The 18,967-nt window shown below is 38.7% G+C and overlaps 1 protein-coding gene across 1 annotated transcript; it reads right to left on the bottom strand.

Moving 5' to 3' along the window:
- Positions 1 to 314: 314 nt before the first annotated feature.
- Positions 315 to 18,067, bottom strand: LOC145997081 (uncharacterized). The gene is made up of 3 exons (XM_083133700.1): positions 17,755 to 18,067; positions 12,772 to 12,838; positions 315 to 1,720 (listed from the first exon to the last, which is right to left on the bottom strand). Exons 1-3 carry the CDS (start codon positions 17,761 to 17,763, stop codon positions 675 to 677), a joined length of 1,122 nt encoding a protein of 373 aa, XP_082989826.1. The 5' UTR covers positions 17,764 to 18,067; the 3' UTR covers positions 315 to 674.
- Positions 18,068 to 18,967: the final 900 nt, after the last annotated feature.

Here is an 18,967-nt window from a genome sequence, read left to right as displayed (position 1 = left end):
CAAACAATGAAGTCAGTGGCGGCTTGTAATCACACATTCGCGATTATCTCGAAAACTTCTCGTTTGCAGACCCATGTTTACCGAGACTTTTTTGCTTCTATTATTGTGTACTTTCACCTGTACCAGTTTGCGCTATTACTTTTGAGACACCCTGTATAAGCTATATATTACATTCGCACTTGAACAAACAACAAATATAATTTATATTGAAACATTTGAGTCAAATTTATGTCATTTAATAGTATGCAATAGTATTATGTATTGCACTTTCATAATTCACTGCGTTTTTAACCACCATTATGAAATTTCGTACAGTTTTGAGATAATATTTATCACATGTCTTTACAAAGTAACACGAAATATCGAACTAATGATAGATCATTATTTCACTTTCTCAGACAAAGTGAAGCTAGTTTAGAATAACTACCTTGTAATTTTATAGCGTCTGAATAATATATAATGTTATATCATATGCACAATTACACATGCATGTGTCCATATAGAACATCGTTAACTTTATATCTTGTAACACAAGCTGGTTACTTTCTCACATCAAGTCAACGGTATATCTATGTCAGTTAGTAGCATGGAATGTAACGTAAGAATTTTGTACTTGCGAATTGTCACCCTTGTAGTGCAGCTTGTAACTGCTTCGTGGAGATAGTTTGTGACTCTCATCCCATCTGAAATTTATTACTACTTCTTTCACCATAGTGGTTGTTGTAGTTTTCACTATTTCCTCTCAGTATAATTTGCATATTTGGTTGAAATGTATGCCTAGTTTCTTCTGCTTCTTGCGTATCGTAATATCTTTGACGGCTCCCGTAGCTTCTTGAAGTAGACTGCATATCATGTTTAACTTTCTTGTGTGTATTGTTGCTACTCCTCTTCCTGTTACTACTTATATAACTTCCTTTATTCCTATTGTTGTCTTCTTTACTATCGGAGTTCACTATCTCGCAGAGAATATCTTTGAGTTGGTTGTTCTCATCTTTATATCTTCTGTCTATTTCGAAAACATCTTCACTGTATCCGTAAAAATTTTCCCACCTGTCAGTAAATTTCCTGCATCTAAAGTACTTTATTTTCGCGTTCTTAAATATATCGTCGTTCAATTTATTCCTTCCCTGCTTCCTGTCGTACACAATTATATAATTGTCATTATTTCTTTCACTGATATTTTGAGTATTGTGTCTTGCAGTTTCACGACGAGTACTATTACCAGAGTTTGCTGAAGGCTTACGAGGCATGCTGGTTTCCCTATTAGGTTTAATTTTGAAGCGACTACTTTTCTGTCTAATTGATTGGCTAGGAGCGTCCTGAGTCATGTGCGCTGATTGGTCGTAGATATTTCTTTGCGGCCAGAAGCTCTTGAGGTACGCGAAATAGTCCCTGTAGAACGGGCAGGCATAATTCCCACCGTTGTATCCATGACCGTAACTGCCTGTGTGCGAACCGTGACCGTATCCGTGAGGTCTGTATGCATTACCGTAATAGTCCCTGTAGGTGCTGTTCACCGTGAGGCGTTTGGTTCTAGTCCCTGACTGTGGTTCGCCGTAGCTTCTGGCGATAGGGCTCACTGCGCTGTAAAACATGTACGGATGGGCAGAGTCTGCTACGGGATAGTTGTAAAAAGTTTCGCTCGAAGCTTTGGACGCATCTGCTGATGGCCTGTAGAAGTTCTGGTGTGTACTCAGAGGCCAATACTGTGAGCTTGAACCTGAAAAACGAAATAAAATTAATATTGAAATTAACAATGCAATAGTTAAGTTTTCCGGACAAAATATAATAAGAAGAATCCTACGTCATTATGTACAAATTACAACACTGGTCTCTGTGTCACGTACGCGCCAACGTAAGGTAAATTTGGGTGGAGAAGGTAAATTTTTGGCTGGGCAAGATCGGCATAAACAATACTTTATACATGAAAATGTACATAAAATGTGTCCTTCTACGTGAATTTTGGAGGGGGCAGTGTGTGCCTTGCACCCCCCCCCCCCAAATCGGCGTCTATGACTTAATTTCTTTTTCACTCTGGTCCATTCTGGTCGGGCGGGACCACACTTGGATGCAAACTGTATGAGGAAGGGATGACAAACAGTTCACATACACCTCACACAAGAACGAATTTAGGGGGGCAGGGGATCCGGACCCCGCCTCACCAAAAACTTTCCAAGTACTAAAATTAAATAATAAAAATATGCTTGTTTAGCATTTGTTACATAATCGATGGTTATTAATTTCCTCTGAATTAATTGGAAGGCAAGGATTATTGGTATCATGCGGCTTTAAAGACAATACCAAAGATTTATGCTTACACACTACTATTTATGATAATATGCATAAAATATTAATCAGGAACTTTACTTTTCACCAACTGGATCTAACGTCCTTTTTTGTTATTCAATAAATAATTTCTTCATCTATTTGATATTAATTTATTTGCCAATGCACTTGATTTTACAGATTTTATACCGATCCAAACTACAGGTAAGCTAGATAATGAATACGTGCTGTTATATTCCTATTTTCATACCGTATTTTAACCTAGTCGTGTAATAATAATATAATATTAATTAATTTATATATTTTAATTAGGATTTATTTTATTCAATATTTTTTTTAATTTAAACATTATTATTATTCCTTAGACACTTGGTTCGGACTCCCTCGAAATATATTTCTAGATACTTGCCTGACCTCACATACAACTGTCCCTTTGTATGCGGGCAGATGGTTGGTAGCGAGTGCTACAGTCTGTCCCAGGAATCTGTGGAGCAAAGGCCGCACATAACGGCAGAGAAGGAGAGAAAGCGAGTGGGCGAAGCGAAGCAAACGTCTGATAGCTGCAGCCGCGTGTAAACCAGTTTCATGCACTTGCTTCCCCTCTTACGCGTCCATTGGTCGAGCCCTCTCGAGTTACCACTTTTTACGTTCGCCTGTTCCACAGACTCTTGGGACATAGTATAGCTAGCTAGCTACCTACCTGTAAGTGTATTTCCTTGTATATTTTCCTACTATCTCCAGGTTAATCGTGCCTCCCCGATGGCGCAGTGGTAGCATCGTTGCCTTGTAATCAAGGGGTCGTTAGAAACCCGGTGGAAGCACATAGTGGTTCGGGTCCCACTTTAAACTGTAGGTCCAATCCCAATTAGCCCTACTGTGCATAAAGTGGACTTAAAACACCATCTCAATCAATCCAGGTTAATCGTAACGATGATGAATCGTTTAAACAAATGAGGAAACAAAATACAATGGAAGAATGAAAGAAACCTAGTACTTCAGTTTCCGTAGCGTGTTACACCAACCACGTACGTTAGCATATGTGGGTGGTTACACATGTGTGAAATTTCGCCTCCCATTATGTTCAATGCAACTTCTAGTCTGTCCGCAAATGTTTTTCATTCCTATCGTTCAGACAAAGGGTGTAAAGGAGAAGAGCTTGCTGGTATCACTCCTTCTCAGAAATTTCAGAGTGAAAAGTTTGAATTAATGCAACGGGATGTAACAAACCCTAGGGATGAAACACATGAGTTGTGTTTATGTCTTGTTGCAGACATACATCGGATGAAAACGAGTTGAATAAACAGTTGTCTTTTAATTCTTTAGTTCAAGCCAAAATACTGGAACAATTAAGCTCGAAATCTAAAATGTGAATACCTTTTTACTAAAACCAGAATTTTACCCTTTTTTTGTATAGTATTTGTATCTTGCTTACATTAATTCGCTTATCTGTCACTTTTGACTATCTGGAAAATGAGTTTGAGATTTTGTTTAACTCCCCTTAGTAGTAATACTAACAAATGAAAATGATATTAAAGAGGCTTAATTCAGGAAATGCATGTTACTTCTCTCTTCGTAAACTTTTGTCTTCTCGTTTAATATCTAAGAAACTAAAAGTTAAAATATACAAAACCGTAATTTTGCCTTTATTATTATATGAATGCGAAACTTGGTCCCTTACATTGAAAGAGGAACATAAATTGAGAGCATTTGAAAATAAGATCCTTAGGAAAATATTCGGATCTAAAAGGGATGAGGAGACAGGTGAGTGGAGAAGGTTACATAATTTAGAACTACATAATTTGTATTCATGTCCAGATATTATAAGAATGATTAAATCAAGAAGACTTAGGTGGGCAGGCCATGTGGCACGAATGGGAGAGGAAAGAGGAGTTTACAGGATTCTTGTTGGGAAACCTAATGGTAAGAGACCAGTAGGAAGGCCAAGCCGAAGATGGAGGGACAACGTTGAGATGGACCTAAAGGAAATCGTTAGGGATGGAAAAGAGTATATAGATCTTGCTCAGGATAGGGACAGATGGAAGGCCTGTGTTGCTGCAGCCATGAACCTTCGGGTTAAAGAAGGCTAGACAGTCAGTCAGTCAGTCCTCTATTAATACTAATCAGTGGCGACGAGGGTGGCAGTTGCCCCCCCCCCCCGGCACTTTTTGTTACTTTTTCTCACGCACTATGCTAAACCTTATCTATCAAGGGAAAGTAAATTAATTGTCTTTGCCCCCCACCCCTCCAGTTTTGGAACCCAATCGCCCCCAATAATGATAACTCGTATTTATTAGAGTGGGCGTGTTTTGGCTTGGAGTGCCGCTATTACAACATATTCTTGTCTGGGTGTTATTACAATGTAAAAATGGAATATATGAATTTATACTGATTAAATAAGAAGCTTATTGAATATGGATTGAATATAAAAATGTAAATTGAATAAATTGAATAAATAGATAGGCTAATGAGGACTGTTTGTGGTTTAAAGTGGGATCCAAACCACTATGTGCCTCCACCGGATATCGAACCCGTAACCATCTGATTACAAGGCAAAGACGTTACTACTCAGAAAGATAAATAAAACCCATTCCCAGGCTGGGACTGGAACCAGGCTCGTAACCAGAATTTTATTTCGGGGTTGGGGGGGGGGGGGGTCATCCCTTATCAGCACGGGCGCTGCCAGTAATAATTGCAGAGGGGGTCAGGTCAAACTTGATTAGTACAAATAATAATGAAAATAATAATTATTGTTATCTTACAATAATTACTATTATAAGTTATTAAAAATATACCAATTTCAATCCAAATTTATTGTTATTATTACATAATTGGAGAGTCTTTGCTACTAGATCCACCGTATGAGTGAATATCTAACACAATAGTTGTCCATTATTTCTCTTATATTTTGTACAGTTAGTGTACTGAAAAACATAGTTATTGCATTTTGTTATTAACCTTTTACACAATCGTTCAAAAAAGGCTTTAACAGTTAGTGCTAAATTTTACTCATAAAGTTTATATTCTGTGAGCTCTCACAAAGAAAACTATAAGTTTTGGAAGCTGTGGATTAATTTATTCTTTGGATTAAATGGTAGAATTAGGCTAAAAATATAACCTTGTTCTGTTACGCACTAAAGTTTTTTCAATGTAATTTAGTTTTTACTGTGGTTATAACTTAATTTCTGTTATTAACAATAAAAATAACATTAAATTAGATATTTGTAGATTTCGGGGGCCTCAGCCCCCTTAGCCCCCCCCCCCCCCCCGGCTACGTGCCTGACTAGAACCCTGCAACTTCGTTGGCAAGATCGAAAGTTGACCACTTAAGAGCCCGTATCACCGCTGGTGACGATACCTAAAAAATAGGTTCTTGCGTCGACTTTCTGTGCTCGAACAGTCAAGTGTGTGGCATTTAAATTTTACTGAGTTAAAGATCAAATATGAAGTTAGTTATGTCGCGCAGCCTTTTTTTAAATATATTATTTATTACGTAGTTTTCCTGATCTCAATTTCGTAAAATTCACTTGCTCGCCAATTGTATGTAATAACTTAAATCAACATTTTAAAGCGCAAGAAAGCTTCAACTGTTCTTCTACAGCAAAGAAATGAAAGTGATCTTACATAATTTTCTTTAGAATGTCTGTAGTTTGTCGACGTACAGAGCAATGTATGTAAATTTTAACTTCGACTTTTCGAAGCTGGTTGCGCTAGCCGTTTCCCCCTCTGTACCGCTGCGCTCAACCCCCCCCCCCCTCCGCGGTCCCTTTTTTCTTTCACAATCGGCCAGTCTTCCAAGAAAACCGCATGCTGAAAGCTAGGAAAAGAAAAAAGAATGCAGGAAAAGGTTTTGGGGGAGAATCAATGGTTTGGGCGATGCTTGTAAACAGTTCTTCACTACGCTATATCCTAATACTAAATCACGATGGGGTTGTAGTGCAATGACAACAGTGAAGAACGGGGGATTTCCCCAGTATATTGTTCACAAATGGGAAGGGCTGGTTGCACAGACTCAAGTACACCTTTACAAAAGGTTTGCCTGCAAAAGAAAAATTGTGCCAAATTATAACTTTTTTTTTTGTGAGAACTCGAAAGTCCATTACCAAGGGATTTTTTTTGGGGGGGAAGGTGACTTTACTCAAAGTTTTTAGGTAAATATTGTGTAAATTCTATCTGGTGGTGGATTATCAACCAGCCACGCAAATGAATGACTTTTTAGCTGTCGATCATAAATAAGTTCAATGAACGTTCATTGTCAGTTTGAGATATTTCTGAGGGTCAATGGTAAAAAATACTTGATCTGTTATGGAAATAGTGATATTTTTAAACATTTTGAACGTCCGTTCAACTTAATTTTGAATTTGGCGCCTTTCATGATTTGTAAGTAGGGGGATAAAATATATTTACTTAATACTTTACTGCGTTATTTTATCACCAATTACATATATATATATATATATAATATATATATATATATTACAGTCAGACCCAAAGAAGTCACAACATAAGATAGTTCTGTGTCATCATATACAAAAATACTTTTAGGCATAGGTCTTATGTAAAATAAAATACATTAATTATATGTTGTTTTTTCTTTTCCAAAGACATTATTTAGTGGAATAATATGACAGACTTACTATTGATAGTGACCATACAAAACACACCATAAAAATTTCATTCTCTTTCAACTTTCTGGGGCCGGCCACCGTGGGGGAGTGGTTAGCACATCGCGCTACGACGCCAGGGGTCCCGGGTACGAATTCCGGCTTGGCTTGGCTTGGATGTTTGTGAGTGTCCATTCATCAATTTCATCATATCATCACTTATTCCCTTCTTCGCAAATTGGCCAAAAGTGGCACAAAAAGCGAAGTAAAATAAAGCAAATCAATCAACTTTCTGGATATACGACAAATAACGCTATTTCTGTATAAGGAATTTTAGGCGTGCTCAGATCCTCCGATTATGGGGAGCAAGGGCCTTGATAAGAGTTCAGCTGACGAAATAAAGCCCTCATTCCATTTCACTGTTTTTATTACATTGGTGGGAACAAAACAGGGTCGTGTGTGTCCCGATCCACCTAAAATCACTTTATTAGATGAATTTCAACTTCAGTGGCACCATTGTTCTCTGCTGGCGCTTTATTTTCCATCTCTGTCGTTCAAAGACTAATGTACGTATAAACGTGGTTTAGTACCGCAAATTCAAAAGAACTACCCATAATTTATTCGTGTGCAATATATGGGCAATTTATTCTGCAGACACATACAGATAATACAACTAAAGAATGAAATATGTGGAGGTGTTAATAAGAAATTTGCTAGTGGGAGAGTCCAATTACATAGGAAGTAAGTAATTTACTACCCTTTCCTTACGTAGTTACTTGGAACTTTCGTAGGTTTGAAAATAGTATTTACTTTTATTTCTATAAAAGCATAATGTTGTTTAAGAACGGTTATTAGATTCCTCTGCACTAAATTTCTAAGTGAGACTATTAAGGGGGAACTTCTTCCTTCCCCCACATTTACTCATCGTATGCAAAGAGTGTGAATACTTTTTTGCTGAAATGGGAAAATGAACCACAGCAAGAAACTAATAAAATACGCGTACGTCTGTTTTTATGAACAGCTGCAGAATTATCTACAAACTTGTTGAAATTCACAGTTTTGCTACCTTGTACTCATTGGACGAAATACATACAGCCAGGGACGGCGCTACAAGGAGGTTAGGGGGGATGAAACCCCAACAACAGATCTAAGCTCCCTGTAACCCCCAGATTTTTATAGTACGGTAGACGCCTTGCGATCGAAAATTAAAGAAGTAGAAGCTATCTTACGTAATATTTTACATTATAAAACTTCCCTTAGGCAAGGCCATTGCAATGTTCAAGTACATTTCCTGCTTTTATAAGATCGCAAGATTATTACAACGTGTTGTACGTAAAATCGTGGTTCGAGGTGGCAGCTGCAGATCTGCATGGATCAACAACGGACCAAAAGCTCCCCTCTACCAACCTACCACACACAAACATACCCTCTACGCTCTATTTATAATATATGTGTGTGTTTGTGTGTGTGTATGTATATTATAATGCATGTGTGTGTGTGAAGTTCTTGATCTCATGTTGACAAAGTCACATCTAAGAGCCTAGAGGGTGATTCAAAAGTCCCTCAACAACTCATATATAAACACATTGGTGTGTTCCAAGTGGACGTCATGACACGGTGCTATATGCACAGGGAACTTTAACTTTACCTTTACCCAGTGGCGGCAATTGGGTTCCAAAACCGAGGGGGGGGGCAGTATATTTCCCATTGTAGATACTGTACGGTTTAGCATAGTGGGGGGACAAAAGTGGCGAAAAGTGGGGGCCGACTGTCCCCCTCGCCGCCACTGCCGTTACCTGTATATCTTGTATTCGTTTCTGAACCCCTGAGTAATTAAGTTTAGTTTTTAAATACGCATATACGAACCCTATACTATGTCAATCACTGAGGGCCTTCTAGAGACTTACTTGTCTCTGCCCCACCCCCGCACTGCGGGGTCTTGCGGCTTGTAGATCCGGCAGTGCTCGTTTCTGTGTTCTTCCCCTGTTCTTGTATTCGTGTATTTAAATTATTTTTGTATGAGATCCATATCTCAGTGCCAGTGAGATCCATATCTCAGTGCCAGTGATGATGATGTATTATTGTCCTGTAAACACATTTCCAAATTATCTCATGAAAACTGAAAATTCTGATTTTTTTACCATGCATTTCAGTCCGAAGTTAAAAAAAAAAGAGCAAATGCTGTCGAAAAGACAACTTTGAGGTTACTAACTCGAGAATTTGTTCTGCACATTTTTCTACCAGAATGTTATGAAGTCTGAATTACTAGGAATTATCACACTGATAATTCCACTTACACATCAGCAGGTCAGTGTTCGCGCAAGACGTGTGAAGTAGAGATGGCCAAATCCAGATATATTTTTTTTTACTATTCGGGAATCCGATGGAAAAATGAGAGAATCCGGATTTCGGAGGTAATCTCCCCATTTCGGAGACAATCCGGATTTCGCTACAACCATAACTTACGTAGAATTTTCAGTGAAAAATGCAGGCTCAACGAGGACTCGAACCTAAGGATGAAAGGATGGAGAGAACATCGCTGACAATTATACGATTGCCAGCAGGCAGGGTTTCGGAGCTAGGTCGCGGTGGTACTAAAGGAGCCCTCCGGAGCGGAGTGATTCAGTTCTTTTTCACATGCATGCTCGGATCCGGAGAGATAGTTCGCAACTATGAATAATAGGAGTGAACAGTTAACAGAATCAAGCATATCTGGAAACTAGTAAGCTGCGTGAAAACTGACATACGTGTATTTCAGGATAACTATGATAGATATAAACAAGAAACTGTATTAGCCTTATCTGCGGATGTTTGAAAAGTCCTGTAGTAAATTCACAAATTCGTCGTTCCGGTTCAATATGAGTAATATGCATTGGCTGTAAATAGTTTTAATTGTATCAAAAATGCTAAAAGTACACATTTTACTAACTACACGACTTTTCCAATGATTCCAAATGACTAACTTGGAGTGATATTCATGTGCATTGGCACTGGCCTCCGTGATGGAGTGGTTAGCACATCCGGGAGTTCGAATCCCGCCATGGATGCTCTTTGTGAGTGTCCGTTCATCAGTTTCATCATATAATTCATCCTCAGGTGGAGCACAAAGCACGACGCCTTAGGTTGCAAGACACGTTTTTATTACGTTAAGAAAAGAAAGAACATCAAAATCATCTCACCTAGGATAATCCACCAACTGCAGAAAACACAAAAGAATGTCTTCCGCCTGTTCTGCACATGTGTCGCAACAGGCTGAATAGCTATGCACTACTACAAAACATCGTCATTATTTCCCTAGTTTACAGCACCATACAGGAGAGATGTCCTGCTACTCGATGTTATAAACTATTCCATATATGTTGGTCATAGGCGTGCGCACGTGCGGGGGAGGGGGGATTGCCCCCTAATCACGGACGTTCGCAGATTTTTCCACAAAGGGACAAGAAAGGTATTTTTTCATGGGGCATATTACCCCGATACTAGTGCTGTCCCCTCTAAAAACACCACTTGAATTTGAAATTATCGCATTCCTGTGTCCCCATTACATAATAATTAATGTAAATTACTATGACTGAAATATAATTATACTTGTGAAATATATACTTTTAGGTTGACCTTAGTTTTCGAGGTGTGGTCTTCCTTGCCCCCCTCCCAGACGTTCCATGCACCTATATTAATATACTTTCACCTAGAAATTTTGTGGAGAGCAATATTGTCGCTGTTATTAATATTATACTCTAAAAGGAAATGGCGCAACCACAAGGGGACAGGGGGGCATTGCCTTATGCCTTTTTCCAACCTTGGACGGAAATCAATTATGGGGGGGGCATACATTGAAGTAAAAGAAGCAAGACTAGCAGAATCTATACTAGTAGCAGGACAAAAGGATACTCAAGACGGAATTAGTTTTCACGTCCATCTTGCATTATTTCTTCCAGACGGTCAGGATCACTTGCAGGGGGTTACAGAGGGACAATTGTCCCCTCGACTTTAAATTTTATACAAATAAAAATACATTTCGTAAAATTTTCCTTCTCGATTCGCTCGCGGTACCTGCTTTTCTTGCAGTCTTGTCAACTTCCGAGCCGTAGCTAGGAAGTAGGGGGAGTTGGCCCTGGGCGCCGAACAATCTGATTGAGAAAAATTGTAAAAGAGAATGCCATGCCGTCCCACGAAATTTTTTGCGCCCTATTAAATCAATACTGTTTTCAACTTTCAAAAATTTGGATCGAAAAATTTTCTTGCTCGCTTCGCTCGCAGTTTCTTTTCTCCAATACATTGTAAATTACCAGAGAGAAAGTAAGAACAAATAAGTAATGCAGACGGTTGCTGCTATAACAGTTTGGTTTGGAGGAAAACGAGCGCTCACATTTCAGAGACAATCTATATAATTTTTGCTGTTGGTTTGTTAAGGGGCGGATGAATAGATTACGTAATGTATTTAAATAATATGTTAATACTTAGGTATATATATGTAATATACACACGCGCGCGCGCGAACACACACACACACACACACACACACACACACACACACACACACATATATATATATATATATATATATATATATATATATATATATCACATCAATGCAAAAAAAACTAAAACAGTGAGATAAAATGAGGTTTTCTTTCCCGATCTGACTGAATTTTCAAGGCTTTTGCCCCCCCCCTTATCAGAGAGTCTGCGCACGCCTATGATGTTGGTACCTTCTTCTAATAATAAAAACAAATTAAAATAACTGTAATATTAAATTAATAATTAAAATATTAATTAATATTGTTATTACATGAAAGACGGCATATGAATAGGAATATAACCGCACATATTCATTATCTAGCTCATGAATAGTTCAGATCGCTTCAATTTGTATAAAAACAACTGCCCTGGCAAGGTGATTGTGAAACAGATAAGGAATTGAATATTGTTTGAATAACGAAAAAAGATGTTAGATCCATTTGACGAAATGAAAAGCTCTTAATTTAATATTTAATCATATTACTTAAGTAGTGGTGTGCGTAAATCGTATTTGATACAGTCATCCAAAGTTGTTTGACCCCAATGTAATCCTTCCCTTAGAATATGTTTGACGGAAATACACGTCTCTCGATTATACGACAGATGCTAAACAAAACAAGCATATTTACATTATTTAATTTTAGTACTTCGTAAGTCTCTCGTAGAAGATTCAGACTCCCTGGACACCCCGCCTCCCCTAAATAGTCCTTGGCTCTCAGTTGTATTGCGATGTTCGTCAATGTGTGTTTTTCTCGTCTATGGTTTTTCTTCTTTCAGACACTCGGAAAAAGTTTTGTCTTGTAACAGGAAACCTGTTATGGTCAGACTCTTGAGCGGGGGGAGAGTAGCGGACAGGGAACCTTGTGGTCTGCTTCTTTCGAAAGAGCAACCCCTCCCTCCAGCAAAGGTCTCCCATGCAATGGATTTGCCTTCGAAGGGGGAAATGGAATCAATATTGGTAAGACTAGAAAGAATAAATGACATCTGTCCGCTGCTTTTTTCGAGCGACGCTGATACGGGCTCTTAACTTGTTCGGCCACCGAGCCGGCTTTTTCTGTGGATAATAATAATAATAATGTACATTGGCGAGTTTCGTCATGCTGCATGTTGTTAGAGCAAGTACTTTCTTACACAGCCACTAGGGTCGCCACAAGTCCTGCACGTTGCTGCTGCTATCTGCGTAGTAGCGACGTAAGTAGTTCGCTCTTCTGCCACCCTGTTCCTGTGGCGCCTTGTGCATTATGCTTTGGCAAGTCCACTTTGTGCATGGAATCAGATTTAACTTGCGATTTAATGTAATAACAGCACGTCCACATTGAACATGATATAACCACTCCACTACCACCCTATTATATTTTCTTACCTCCTCCTATTCCGCCGATAGATGAAACGAATGTTACCAGAAATGGTAGAATTCCTGTTGCAATTACCTGTAACAAGAAACAGCTATAGTCATTTCCAAAAGAAATACCAGAAAAATTAGATCAGTAAAGTGAAAAGGTGATTAACATATTTAAAAAAATCTATAAATGATAAAGTGCATTGCAACATGACGGAAGGACTGTAAATATCTTCTCCCTCTGTCCCATAATTATTGTCCGGTACACTTTTCTTTGTTGTCCCATAATACTTGTCCGATATTCAAACTGTGACACTGGTGTATACAGAAGAAGAAAATGAAACACGGGAATGAGTCATACAACGTTATTACTCAAGGACCAGTACAAATTGGCAGATCAACTATCCAAAAAAGTTACCATTTTGGCATACCGGATTATAATTATGGGACACAGGGAGTATAATTTATACAGGTGTGTGGAAGTATGGCTCCACACAGTGGCGTGTCCAACAGGGAGTTGATAGATGTAATAAGTCCCTTATTTGGCTCAGTATTCCCAAAATAAGAATGTCAAATGCAAGAAAAGATGACAAACTGAGGGCTAACTACTGAAAAAGTATAAGTACCCCCCCCTTTCGAAATTTTTGGGTACGCCACTGACTCCACACATTCACAACCTCGGCTATTCGTGCAGAAATTGTAATCAACACCATGCCCGAGCCGACTTCGCTCCCTGTACATACTGGGGTGACCCCATAGCCACATCTTCTAGACACATTGTCGGAAACGTTCCCACCTGAATTAACGCACCCTGAGAATCGAATCGAGGTCTCCTTGCTGTTCACGTGATTATTTTTAGAAAATAACCAATGTTATAAAATATCATTATGTACACAAATCTCTAAGCTCATTGAAAGTTATATTACTACAAAATGTTCACACTTATCTTGCCTCGCCATGTCACCAAGTTATTTTACGAAGTGCACTATATTTGGCGGAACAAAAATCGTTATTAGGATGCTTGTCAAAGTTTCCAACCGCAATAAATTTACGAACTTTTTGTCTTGTTTTGATCATCATCAATACATTTATTGAACTTACAGCAATGAATATGGCTGTTTATGCCTATTATGTATTTTATTTACATAAGATACAATTTACATAAAATGTACAAACAAATTTCAAATACACTCCTATCTATATCAAACCTTAGAAATATACATTACCATGTTATATCATTTTGTCTAAAAAATTCAAGTAAAATATATTCAAAGAAAGAAGCCAAATTGATGGGAAATGATTACTGGTGCAAAGAGTTAACCATAAAGGTGAAGCAATAAGTAAAAAAAAAAAAAGAAAGAGCATTGGGTTTAAAGTGAGACGTCATTTGCGGCAGCGTATCCCATACTACAAATTTGGCATTGTTTTACCTTATGTAATGAATCCTGTAACAACGCTGGATTTTCGTGTGGATTATTTAACTTCTATGAGTTTGCAATGCTTTCTGCATGCACGTGGTTTTGTTTACGGAAGGTGTCAGGGTTTGTGATTTGAACTATAGGCAGGGACGTAGTTAGGTTGATCAGTTTGGGGGGGCCCAAACGTAAGATTTTTCTATCAAACTATTATAAATTAACAAACTATTTATACACCATATAGGCCTATACTGTATACATACATTATGTATGTGTGTGTGTATATATATATATATATATATATATATATATATATATATATATATATAGTCTTGAAAGGAAAGGAGCAAGGGCCTCCTCGGTGGCGCATGGTAGCATCGTCGCCTTGTGGATACTCGGTGGATGCTCATAGTGGTTTGGATCCCACTTTATACTGTAGAACCAGTCCCGATTAGCCTTGTGGACTTAAAATACCAACTCAATCAATCAATAAATTGGAAAGGAACATCATTTTCTTCTGTAGCCCCCAACAGTCTAGGGATATAATCTTGCGAAATCCACAACCATTATTCGGGAAACTAAATGCAGAATGAACTCATTAGCTTAATGGCTGATACACCAAGAACAATGTTATTAGTCTTTAGATTTGTAAATTTGCTGGAAGAAAACTGAGAAGTAGATAAAACCCTTTTCGTGGTTTTAGATATAAAGTGCTGGAACCAGGTTTGCAAGTATTGACAACAGTGCAAATGTGAAATGTGTGCGTAGTGAGTTCAAGCTAGGCATCTCATGTATACAGTTTATACCGGAATCGAATCCGGTATCTCTTAGTTCAAGACGACCGCGTTAAACACGATTCTATAGGGCGGGCCCGAGTCTTCTATGGCATCTGATTGATCACTTGGAGAATGGTGACGATAAGAAATTTTATGCACACGTCTAATTTCTTAAAATTAATCTTATTTGTGTGTGGAAAACTGAATATATGATAGCACTGGATAAAACTAAGTTCCCACACGCTCAAATGATTACGCTCTCGTCTTTGGTTCGGCAGGTTCAACAAGGGGTCCCGGGTTCGATTCCCGATGGAGGCACATACTAGTTCGGATCTCACTTTAAACTGTAGGTCCACTCCCGATTAGCCTTACTGTGCATAAAGTGGACTTAGAACACCAGATCAATTAATCAATCAATTGAAAGGTTCAAGTTTCGATCCCTGGTGGTCAGGCCGGTAGCCAGAATTTGATTTCGGAAGGGACTTATCCCTTATCGGCAGCCACCATCTAAAGGCGAAAAGTTTGGGGGGAGGGTAAATGTGCTGAAGATGAATTTCTTGGCATATTGCAACTAACCATATACAAGATGTTTAATCCTGTTAATGAAGTAAATTTAATTACTACTACACATTATTCAAATCAGATATTTGTAGGATTTCGGGAAAGGACTGCAGCCCCCGAACCCCTTCCCTGGGTAATAAGTTCCAAAATTTCTGTGCTGTTCCAACATCGTGAGGACAATTTGGGAAGTATACTTGAAAGCGATATGGAAGCAAATTCTGCTCTCGAAACAATGGGACTCGATGTGATGACCACGCGCAACCGAATGAAGGAACTCTTCGCAGGCCTTGTCCATCAATATTAATTTTACTGACAAATTGTAAGTTTTGCTCGCCCTCCTCGATGACGCATTGGTATCGTCGCCGCCTTGTAATCAAGGGGTCCCGGGTTCTCTTGTCTGACACTTTTTGGCTAATCGTGAAGATGAAGTTGACAATGAGTGATGTGAAATTGATGAGAGGACCATCATAAAGAACACACACGCCCAGTTCGGAATTCGAACCCAGGACCCCTGGCATCGTAATGCACCTTGTTAACCACTGCACAACAAATAGAAACAGAAAATGCTTGATACGTTATTAGCTTCCCCATAACTCATGATTATATTATAAGTAATATTCGCTGTATGACTAGGGATTAATTATATTTGTATGTTTAGCCAACCTAGCCACCTAAGCAGCAGCAGCTTCCGCATTTGCAGGTGGAAGCTAAATTAAGAAAAATCACAGAAAGTCAGAAAGATATCCAAATTTTGTAACATAATACTTATAGAGCATGCAGACGGCTGTAAAAACATTTGCTACATATCTAGTTTCCTTCCTTAATTGAAACGTGGTTTATTCTTCATTATACATGAGATCAACCTCCCTGGGAATCGAACCCAGAATCTTGTGTGGTAGTCAGATTCTCTTTTAGAATGCCAATATGTTGGATATTTGGTCGATCCTGATCCATTGTTTCCAGAGGAAGACAATCTGGCAGCTTCTCATTCGACATTTCAGTCGCGATGTAGGAAAACGAGATCACAAACACTTTGCGATTCTATCTTCTCACGTTTACAGAAGTTTACCACCGCTCGGACCACAAATCATACTTCAAACTATCTGACAGATATCAATTGTCCACCAAATCAACAGATGAATCGACAGCTTCGATGTTTCTCCGATTTTTCAGAAAGTGGCATTTCCCCTTTTTTGCAGGGCAGGTCATTAGCAGGAGGGTTGAGTGCATTTGAGAAGAACCGTTATGTCATTCATTCCCGCACCGAAAAAGCGATAAGCAATAGAATTCTGTTCTTGGAATTTCAAACGCATGGGGATATCTTTTCTGAACCATAAAATAATTAACCCAGAAAGTTCTAGCCACCCGTAGCTAAATCTTCCTGTTTGTGTCGTCCTCTCGGCGCCCATGGTGCCAGTGCAGGGCCAGATGAAGGGAAATTTCGGGTTTTGGGGGATTCTGGATCTGGTGTGCAGCAGGGAGGAAAAGTGCATTTTCAATAGGTCTCAGACTTTCCTGACCGGGGCGGACCACAAAATCATTAACTGCATCCCCTCCCAATACATCTGTTTGTGTTCAACAAGCAAGAAACAGGGAAATAAGAAAGAAATGCCTTGCTTGGGTTCGTGCTACTGAAAATTGAAGAAGTGTTTCAAACTGCAAGCAAAATTTACTGAATAATTATTTTGCAATACTTGTCATCAAAGTAAAATTTCCAGCAAATACAGACCAGTTTCCCGGGGCCACGCGGACGTTTGCCGGGGCCAGTGCCCCCGCGTGCCCCCCCTTAACGACGTCCCTGACTATAGGCATATATACTTTAGTTTCATTGAGAACACATTCGCGTAGAAAAACGTATGAGATACGCCTAGTTTTCTGATGATGAAAACTCGCGCCGAAAATTGGAGGGAATTGATTTGATTTTGTTATTTAGCGTCGATTTCTTCCACTAATGGCTGATCGCGACGATGAGGATGAGTGATGATATGATGAAGGAACACTCGCAAAGAGTACCCATACCCAGGCTGGGATTTGAACCCGGGACCCCTGGCGTTGTAGCGTGCTGTGCTAACCACTCCGCCATGACAGTCGGCGAAATTTGAAGAGAAATTGGTGAAAAAATTGCATGAACGCATTATGGAATCTGATACACAAGAATTTTAATATCTGTTATTTAGTCTAACTTCATTAACTATAGTCTACGGATGTACTTGATTGAACGTTTATACTAAAGAAAATATAAAACAGAAACTTACCACATTCATCCTTAACAGCAAGTTTAGTAATCTTCAATAAAATTCACGGAACAAAAGATGTAATTAGTTGCTAGATGTAACTCTCGATGAAGAAGTCCATATTTTCAATCCACCAGATGCTTCAAGTTGCAACTCTCCGTAACTAATTCGCCATGTTGATGTGTACTTCTACAATTAGATTATTGTAAGAAGTATGCACTGTTACTGTTGCATAGGAACCGCGTTACAAAATTTCACGTTTTACATACGCTTTAGTGTGCACAAAATACCATCCACTTGTTGAAGCAAGCATACAGGTACTGTGGAGATGGTGTTTCTTAGCACAAGTGGTAAGTACACAGCACTGGAGCCGTTTTAAATGCTCTAGATCTTGCAAGAGAAAGGAAGTAGAAACAAACATCTTTCGTTTTAGAAGTGTGAAAGCATTTATCATTTTTCTCTTAATATGTAATCAGAGACAGATTTTTTCTTAGCGAAATGTGAAGACTTGTCGTCTGGATGCACATCAAATCTCGATGGCGTGATAGCACGCTAATTGTCTCGTCTAAGATTTTTTTAACATGGTAATGTTTAACCTTACACCAAGCATGTCGCTTGTCACTTAAGAAAATGCTTTCTAAAGGAATGGTACACATTTCTAGAGGTGACAAACATAATTTGAATGAAAAACATTAATCTGTGAAGTCAGTGCATGTAATTGTATTCATTTTGCACGTGCATATATACTTACAACAATGGCCGCGAGATTTGTTTTCACTTTCTTGATGCAATTATCAACCGTAAATGCATTTTTTACGCAGAAATTTTAAATTAAGTGACAATAATGTTTGTAGCGCAGAAAGAAAATCGTTTAATGAAAAAAAAAAAGAAGAAGAAAAGTCCTTACACAAACGCAACCCCCTAGCAAGATATTATGGCGCCTTAGGAAGCAGGGTGGCTCCTTGATTAGCGGCAGACCCTCATTTCTGATTACATTTATTTATTTGTTTATTTTTAAGTCCATTTTATGCACAGAAAGGCTAATCGGGACTGGACCTACGGTTTAAAGCGGGATCCGAACAACTGCTACTACAGTTCCATCAGATCATAGGCATTCAGTAGATGCTAACTTGTTACCACTAACAAACTTCCTCATGGTTTTAAGCGGTGATATATTGTATATAGCCCCTTGAAGAGGTCTGTATAAAAGAGAAAACCGTGATATTTGGGAACA

Source organism: Lepisma saccharinum, chromosome 13 (genome assembly GCF_977018435.1).
Source record: "Lepisma saccharinum chromosome 13, izLepSacc3.1, whole genome shotgun sequence".
NCBI classification, from domain to species: Eukaryota; Metazoa; Arthropoda; class Insecta; order Zygentoma; family Lepismatidae; genus Lepisma; species Lepisma saccharinum.
The sequence above is the reverse complement of the archived record's forward strand: the minus strand, read 5'-3'. Positions and strand labels throughout refer to the sequence as shown.

Coding starts and splice junctions, on each gene's coding strand:
- LOC145997081 (XM_083133700.1), bottom strand. Junction 1,721..12,771: donor TATCGGCGGAATAGGAGGAG/GTAAGAAAATAT, acceptor TTCGTTTTTCAG/GTTCAAGCTCACAGTATTGG.